Source organism: Carlito syrichta, unplaced genomic scaffold, assembly GCF_000164805.1.
Source record: "Carlito syrichta isolate Samal-C Ts95f unplaced genomic scaffold, Tarsius_syrichta-2.0.1 Scaffold307017, whole genome shotgun sequence".
Taxonomy (NCBI): Eukaryota; Metazoa; Chordata; class Mammalia; order Primates; family Tarsiidae; genus Carlito; species Carlito syrichta.
In genome coordinates, this window is record NW_007251113.1 from 2,480 (window position 1) to 11,126 (window position 8,647).

General features: G+C 59.2%; 1 protein-coding gene across 1 annotated transcript in view; it reads right to left on the minus strand.

Annotated features, from left to right (window-relative positions):
• Positions 1-8,647, minus strand: part of CROCC (ciliary rootlet coiled-coil, rootletin) — a 54,477-nt gene that overhangs the window by 494 nt on the left and 45,336 nt on the right. Inside the window, exons 18-25 of the mRNA XM_021715340.1 lie at positions 8,180-8,349; positions 5,474-5,653; positions 4,650-4,784; positions 4,178-4,321; positions 3,311-3,549; positions 2,736-2,895; positions 1,184-1,351; positions 3-144 (exon numbers count right to left, since the gene is read on the minus strand). Of these exons, the coding sequence (XP_021571015.1) occupies positions 3-144; positions 1,184-1,351; positions 2,736-2,895; positions 3,311-3,549; positions 4,178-4,321; positions 4,650-4,784; positions 5,474-5,653; positions 8,180-8,349 (1,338 nt within the window). The remainder of the gene's footprint in view (positions 1-2; positions 145-1,183; positions 1,352-2,735; positions 2,896-3,310; positions 3,550-4,177; positions 4,322-4,649; positions 4,785-5,473; positions 5,654-8,179; positions 8,350-8,647) is intronic.

Genomic DNA, 8,647 nt, shown 5'->3' on the forward strand with positions numbered 1-8,647 from the left:
CTCCAGCTTCAGCTCCAGGCCGCGGGTGTGGTCCAGCTGCTGCTTCTCGGTGCCACGCGCCTCCTCCAGGGAGCCCAGCAGGCCTCGCTCCCGGGCTCGGAACTCGCTCTCTTGCTCCAGCAGCTTCCGCTGGGCTCCCTGGAGCTGGGGCGGGGGCGATGGCGGGAGGCGGGGGTCAGCAGGGATGCCCCCAACCCGCCGCCCCACCTCCCGGGCCCAGCCCAGGGCCCTCCACCCCACAGCACTTGCTCCCTCGTCTTCCCCAAGCAGGCGGTGCAAGAACATCCACGGAGGGTGGGAGGAAATCATCAGAACATGGTATCTCCTCCTTGTGGATAGAAGCCTCGTGTACAGTTTATTAGTAATAGCAGCTAACTGGCATTGTAAAAAATGAACTCTACTATTCTATGAGGCATCCCCATTTGACAGAAGATGAAACTGAGACACAGAGAAGTTAAGTAACTTGTCCAAGGCCACACTGCTAAGTACACTGCAGAGCTGGGACTCAGAGCCACTTTTGCACATAGTTTATCAATAAATCTGCACACAATGAGGCATATACTGAAAATTATTTACTGACAGGGGGCATGGCACCATAGACACAAAAACAATCTTCTGGTTTAGAGAATGAGTCAGCCTCTCACGTCATCAATCTCACTGGAGCCCTCATCTACTGAGCACCACCTGGAGGCTAGGACCTGTGCCAGGGCCTTTCATACGTGCCCTGTTGGGCAGTCCCCTCCTGTGAGTGCTCTGAAGCACAGAGATTAAATGACTTGGTCAAGGTCATACAGTAGCTTCGGAGTGGTGAAACAGCTGGAAAGAGTATAGACTTCGAAGTCAGACTTGGGTGGCTGTGTGCCCTCAGAGAGATCCCTTGACCTCTCCGAGCCTCAGCATCTATTCTCTCTGCAAGACAGTACCTACCTCATGGGACTGCTGGGCAAAATCAAACAAGGTCATGGCTACAGAGTCTCCCCTCACCCAGTTTTATATCTGCATGCAGTAGGCCCACAGTTCTTTTGGCTGCTATGCTATCTGAGGGAGCATCTCAAGGGGTGGGGACACGTCCTAGGGAGTGGCCTCTCGGAAGAACTCTAGCACTAGACTTGCCTGCCTGCTTCCTGCTGCAGGGGGAGACAGGCACAGGGCAGCCCACCTGCCGGTCCACCTGCCCCATTACCTCCTGTCGCACCGCCTCCAGGCTGGTCTCGCCCTTTAGCAACCTCTGCCGGAGGTCCAGGGTCTCCCGCCGGCTCTCCTTCTCTGCCCGCTCTCCCAGCGCCAGGCGGCCCTGCAGCTCTGCCAGCTCCCGGCCCAGCCTGGCGTTATCACTGTCCAGCATCTTCGTCTGTGAGAGACGCAGCACGGCAGCCATGTCAGCTCCGCCCACACCTGCCCAGTCCTGGCCCTGGGGGCACTCAGGACCCACTGCTCAGGGACATGTGCCCGTATACAGCAGGCGCTTGTTCAAAGCTTGCTGTTGTGGATGACTTTGGAAGATGGCTCAGGGATCGGCAAACTACAGCCCACAGGGCAAGTTCCTATAAGGACATCAACTAAGGATTGCTTTTGCATATTTTTTTTTTTTTTTAGTTGGAGTCTCTGTCACCCAGACTGGAGTGCAGTGGCTGCTCCCGGCCACTGCAGCCTCAACCTGCTGGGCTCCAGCGATCCTTCCGCCTCAGCCTTCCAGTAGCTGGAACTACAGTTGTGCGCTACCACGCCCAGCTAAATTTTTGATTTATTGTAGAGATAAGGTCTCACCAAGTTGCCCAGGCGGGTCTCGAAACTGCGGGCTCAGGCAATCCACTCACCCACTCACCTCAGCCTCCCAAAGCGCAGGATTACAGGCTGAGCCACCGAACCCGGCTGCTTTTGCATTTTTAAATAGTTCCCCAGGCGTGGTGGCTCAGGCCTGTAATCCCAGCACTTTGGGAGGCTGAAGTAGGAGAACTACTTGAGGCCAGGAGTTTGAGACCAGCCAGGGCAGCATAGTGAATCTTCATCACTACAAAAAAAGTCACAAAATTATCTTGGTGTGGTGGCACGCTCCAGCAACTTGGGAGGCTGAAGCAGAAGGATCACCTGAGCCCAGGAGGTTGCAGCTACAGTGGCTATGATCATGCCACTGCACTCCAGCCTGGGTGACAGGATGAGACCCCGACTAAAAAAAAAAAATAATAAATAATTAAATAATTGGAAATTGTTCATTTCTAAATGGTTGAAAGCATCAAAGGAAGATTTACACTTCTTGACCTGTGAAAATGACAGAAAATTCACATTTCTGTGTGCACAAAGTTTTCCTGGAACATACGCCCACTGGCTCATACCCTGCCTGGGGTGATTTTCTTCTTACCTGGCAGAGTGGAGTAACAGAGACCATGAGGCCCATAAAGCTGGAAAGATCTACCCTGTGGCTCTTTACAGAACAGTTTGCCAGATCCTGATCTAGCTCATGAAATCTGCCCCTTCTATTGTTCGCGGATTCCTCTGAAGCCTAGAAGAGGGTACCAGTTCCTCTCCCTGGAGGAAGATTTAGCTTGGGCATCACTCGAAGGCACACAGACTTCTGCAGTGTTAGGGGTTTGAGGCCTCCTCCAAGCGCATTCATACCGAGGCTACCTACACTTCAAGCCCCTGGTTTTACATGGGGGGAGCTTGATTCCAGAGAAGGGGTGCTGCTGGCCCCGGGACACCCTAAGAGTCCGGGGGTGGGGGCGGCACAGGGGTACCTGGCGCCGGAGTTCCTGCAGCTCCCGCCGGGCCTCCAGCCGGGAGCGCTCCACCTCCTGCAGCCCGGCCCGCAGCTCCCCGGCCTCCTTGCCCGCAGCTGCCCGGGCCTCCTCCAGGAGGGCCAGCTTCTGCTCCTTGTCCTCGTTGGCAAGCTTTAGGCTGGAGAGGGCAGGGGCAGAGGAGGAAGACAGTCTGGCTCCACACGAAGGTCCCTCCCCTGATTGCCAGAGTGGGCCCAGCTGGCTCCTGCCCCCTCACCCGCGCTGCCTGCCCACACGGCCCCTCCCTGGCTGAGCCCTCCAGGCGGGGGCTGGGCCCCGGGCTGGGAGGGGTGGACCATGATGGGGGGGGCTGGTTTCCAGGGAGATGAAAGCAGGTGGGTCCAGGACCTAACCCCGTCTCCTGCCCATCCCTGCTGGACAGGGGGAAGAAAACCTTCCTACACAATTTGCGTGCCAGGCTGTGGTCAGGGGACAGTCACAGGGGCCCCCATCGGCACAGTACCCCAGTACCCTGGTGGGTACCCGGGACAAGACAAGAGTCCCTAGGACTCGGACACCGCCGTGCCACTCACCTGATGCGCTCGCCCTCCGCCTTCTTCACGGCAGCCCGCAGCTCCTCGTTGGAGCGCCGCAGCGCCTCGCGTTCCTTGGCGCCTTCGCCCAGGCTGCGCCGCAGCTCGCCCGCCTCCTGGCGCTGCGCCTCCCGGCCCTCCTGGCTCTCACGCAGCCTGCGCTGGGCTTCCAGCAGCTCCCGCCGCAGCCCATCGCGGGCGTCCTCCAGCAGGCGCAGCTGGGTCCGAAGCTCATCGGCCTGCGAGCACGGCGACAGGACAGCGGTCAAGGTCCCCCTCCAGCGGAGTCCTGGGCCCCACATCCCTGGCCCTGACTGCCTGCCCCATCCACAAGTGTGGTTTTTTTTTTTTGGAGTTTCACTCTGTCCTCCAGGCTGGAGGGTAGTGGCACGCTCACGGTCACCACAGCCTGGACCTGCTGGGCTCAGGGTTCAGGTGATCCTTCCACCTCAGCCTTCCGAGTAGCTGGGACTACAGGCACACACCAATGTGCCTGATGCCTGGCTAACTTTTTGGATTTATTGTAGAGACAAGGTCTTGCCATGTTACCCAAACTTCTGGGCTCAAGCGATCCTCCTGGCTCGGCCTCCCAAGTTGCTGGGATTACAGGCACGAGCCACTGCGCCCAGCCCACATTTGGTAGAGACACTATGTTGCTCTGGCTGGTCTCAAATGCTCTTCCCACCTCAACCTCCCTAAGTGCTGAAATCATAGACATGAGCCACTGCACCCTGACCCGCAAGAGCTTAACAAATGCTGCCTCCTCTGTAAGCTGCCCAAATTCAGGGAGGACCCCTAACACCTTCCAGCACCCCCAGGCACACAGCGCCACCTAGCACGTGCTGCCCAGAAGGGGGTGCGGCTCACCTCACGCAGGCAGGATTCCCGCTGCTTGCCCAGGTCGCGAGCCTGCTCTTGCAGCCTCTTCACCTCCTGGGCGTGGGCTGCGGCGGCCTCCTCAAGCTGAGTCCGTAGGTCCCGCAGCTCGGACGTCAGGGTATTCACGGTGCTCTGGGACAGACAGAATCCTCAGACCTGGCCCTGCCATGCCCCCGGCCCCCGCGGCTCCCAACCCGCGGTCACACTGTCTACTTTCAGCTGCCGCCACGGCCCCTCCAGCTGACCTGCCAGTCCCCTGCTGGTCTCTGGAGGCCCAGTGGGTGCTGTCCTCAGACTAGAGCATTCTCCAGGACAGAGCTGCACCACCGCCCTCAGACAGGGGCTCCCAGCAGACAGGGCTCCTCTGGGACAGGGCCACGCCTCCCCCTTGGTGGGGGTTTCCCGGCAGCAACGTGCCTGATGCCGACGGATGCCTGGCTGCCCAGCCCGCCTGCCCTACCCGGTCCTGCTCCTGTCGGCTCTGGGCGTCTCGCTTCTGCCGTTCCATCTCCAGGGAGATGGTGGCCAGGCTGTGCCGTGTCCCCATCAGCTTCTCAGACAGCGCCGTCTTCTCGGACTCCTTCAGAGACAAGGCCTGGGCAGAGGTAGGGAACAAGGCGTGTGGGGGTGGGCTGGTCCTGGGGGCATGCTCCAGCCTCTCCCTCACAAGATGCTGGGAAACGTGCCCACCGGGGGTGCAGCGGCCTATGGGGCCACCACAGGCGGACGAAGGGCAGAGGAGCAGCCCTGGGAAAGGGCACAACGGTCACCAGAACCTGGCACACGTGACAACGTACAGGAACACCACCTGCCACCACAACCCTGAAGCAGAGTCTTGCATTGTTCCCATTTTACAGATGAGAAAACAGGCTCAAAAGCGTGCCCAGGGTGACACAGCTGGTGAGGAGAGGAGATGGCTACCGTCTGCCTTGTCTCCATTTCATCATAATGGGAAAGTCAGAAATTCATTGCTTTGGGGAGGGTCAGCTGATGCCTGTGGGGATCGTGGGGCCCACTCAGAAGGCAGTCATGAGGGGGCCGTGCCCAGCCTGGGGTGGGATGGGGGATGGGAGGAGACAGTCACGGATGTCACTGTCACGTGGCAGGTGCCCACTGTGTGTGAGGCGTGGAGCCCAGCGAGGCCTCACGGACCTCCTCCAATGCCCCCAGGCTGCAGATGGGGAAACTGAGGCGCAGAGAGGGAGATGGCCTGCCCCAGGGCTCGGGGGGCCCAGCGGTGACCAGACCCAGGACACGGCAGAGGTCACACCAGGACTCACGAACCTGCTGCTTCTCGCTCTCGGCCAGGAGGAGGCCCTCGTCACGCTCCTGCTGCAAGGCCGCGATCTCCTCGCTCAGCTCTTCCTTCTCGGCTTCCAGCCGGGCCAACAGCTCCTCCTGCTCCCGCTGCAGCTGGCTCTGCAGCTGGGCCCGCTCAACCTCCAGCTCCCGCCATGCTGCCTCCTGGGGGCCAGCCAGGCACGTGTGACACAGTAGCCGGGGCCCAGGCAGCCCCTGCAAATCTCAGGGCAGCAGGGGCTGACTGGCCCCTATACTCCAAGGGATAGAGTAGGTGACCAGAAAGCTGCAAGGTGGGATGACAGGGGCTGTGACAGGGACACACCATGGCTGTGAAGGCACCAAGGGGCAGCAGTGGCCTAGCCTGGGGTCTGAGAACGTTCCCCAGAGGAGGCTGAGTAGCAGTCAGCCAGGTGAAGAGAGAAGAGAAAAAAGAGCCCAGGCCAGGAGACAGACCCCAGAAAGCCTGGAGGAAAGGGCAGACAGCACCCAGAGGGAAACCGAGGGGGGCACAGTGAACCATGGGGACTCAGTGAGCCATGGGACAGGGAGAGACATGAAGACACACTGAGTCATGGGACACAGTGAGCCACGAGGACATGGTGAGCCACGGGACACAGTGAGCCACAAGACATGGTAAGCCACAGGGACATGGAGAGGCATGAGGACACAGTGAGCCATGGGACACGCTGAGCCACAGGACATGGTGAGTCTTGGGAACACAGTGAGCCACAGGGACATGGTGAGCCATGGGACATGGTGAGCCACAGGGACATTGAGAGACATGAGGACACACTGAGTCATGGGACACAGTGAGCCACGGGACACAGTGAGACACAGGACACACGGAGTCCTGGGACACCACTGAGCTATGGGAACACGGTGAGCCTCGGGGGGACTCTGTGAACCACAGAGACACAGTGAGCCAGGGGGACTCGGTGAGCCAAGAGGACACAGCGAGCCATGGGGACATAGTGAGCCACAGGGACACACTTGAGTCCTGGGACACAGTGAGACACAGGACACGCTGAACCACGGGACACAGTAAGCTTTGGGGACATGGTGAGTCACAGTGTCCTGGAGAGCCATGGGGACCTGGTGAGCCATGGGGACACGGAGAGACATGGGGGCACACCGAGTCATGGGACACAATAAGACACGGGACATGCGGAGCCATGGGAACACAGTGAGCCACAGGGACACAGCAAGCAGCTGGGCTGGCTGGGCGGTGCGAGCTGTGGGGATTCTGAGGACAGTGGGGGGCTGGGGGTGGGCTCCTGCCAGGGTGACAAGGAGCCATCTGAGGCTCACACAGCTGTGGAAGTGGGTGGGGCTTGGGTGGAGGGGAGTTAGGATCAGCTGTGAGGAACGAAGGGGGTCTGGGGCCTGGGGTGGCAGAGGACTTGGAGAGATGAGCCGGGATCTGGGGACACGGATGAGGCCAAACCAGGCGGTGCAAGGGGCAAGAAGCATAAGGCGTTTGGCTCCCCGGGGACCGGATGGGTGGGCAGGCGGGGCCCACAGCAAAGAAGAGCCACGTGGGAGGTGGAGGGCAGGTGCCCACCCCAGCACAAGTCAGGTGACCTTTGTGGAAAGCAGGCGAAGACGCCACTTCACACGCTTTGCTGCCACCTGCTGGAGAAGCGTGGTGACATCTACCGAAAGCCATGGAGGCCGCACGGTGGACGGCGCCCCCTGGAGTCCTGGAGTCCTGGGCACAGCCTGAACCTCTGTCAGAGGCTGCCCTGGCAGGATGGGTGGCACAGGGCCCATGGGGGTGGGGGTGGGGGACGCCACTCAGGAGAGTATCCAGTGGCAGCAATAATCACGTATGGAGCATTTACTAAGTGCCGGCCATCATGTTAAGCCCTCACCTCATCCTCAAAAATCCTACACTATCCTCTTCCCATTTCTGCAGATGGGGAAATGGAGGCAGAGACCTTAGGTGGCATCACCAGTATGCAGCCAACCAGCAGAGTCAAAACCAGACAATACCAGTCCAGAGCCAGTGTTCTGGTAACCTCCCTGGGCCCCTGCCGTTCTATACACTCAGGTCCCAGAGTGATCCCTCAAATGCAAACAGCGCTACTTAGCAAATGAAAGTGCTTCTCAAACCGGGTGCGGAGGCTCACATCTGTAATCCCAGCACTTTGGGAGGCAGAGGTGAGAGGACTATCTGAGTCCAGGGGTTCAAGACCAGCCTGGGCAACTTGGTGGGACCTCGTCTCTATAACAAATCAAAAAAACTAGCCAGGCATGTTGACATGTGCCTGTGGTTCCAGCCACTTGGAAGGCTGAGCTGGAAGGATCACCTGAGCCCAGCAGGTCAAGCCTGCGATGGCCATGAGCGTGCCACTGCACTCCAGCCTGGGCGACAGAGTGAGACTCCAATTCAAAACAAAAAAAGTGCTTTGCAGTTGTTCACTAGGTTGACATTTCTCAAATATGCCTGGGGACCCCCCTGCATCAGGATCAGTGGGGCTGGACCAGATCTAGAACCTGGGGTTCTGCATTTCAACAAGGATCCCTCATCTCCCACGGGTCCTCCCAGCTGCCCCCAGGGCCTCCACAGCAGAGATGAAGTCCCATCTCACAGAGGTGAAGACTGACGCAAAGCAAGTGGACAACTCGCCGGAGGTCAGAGGAGACCGTGGCTGAGAACATGGCCCACTCCCACCAAGGTGCCCGAACCTTCTCATGCTGGAGTCGCTGCAAGTCCTCCTCGTGGGCCACCCGCTGCTCCCGCAGAGAGGCCTGGGCCTCCCGCTCAGCCTGCGCCAACTTCTGGGCCATCAGCTCCTTGTCCAGAGCCGCCTTCTCCTCTGCAGTGACCACCTGCTGCCGCAGGCCCGTCAGCTCCCCTGCACGAGAGAGACGGAGGAAGGACAGGTCCAGTCAAAACCTCGCCTTGGGTCACGAGACAGGCTGGGCAAGCCATGGGGACAAAATTCTGGAAGGGGAGGCCCCGCCTGGCAACTCTCAAAGAAGTGGCTTTCCCTCTCTGGGCCTCAGTTTCCCCATCTGCTGCATGGGCCCAATGGCTCTGTCCCCCCTCTGCCTACCTAGAAAGGCATACAAGGAATAAAATGACTGCTCTTTCCAAATGGGGAAGATATCAAAAGATGTACCACCCTGTCCTTTTTTTTTTTTTTTTTTTTG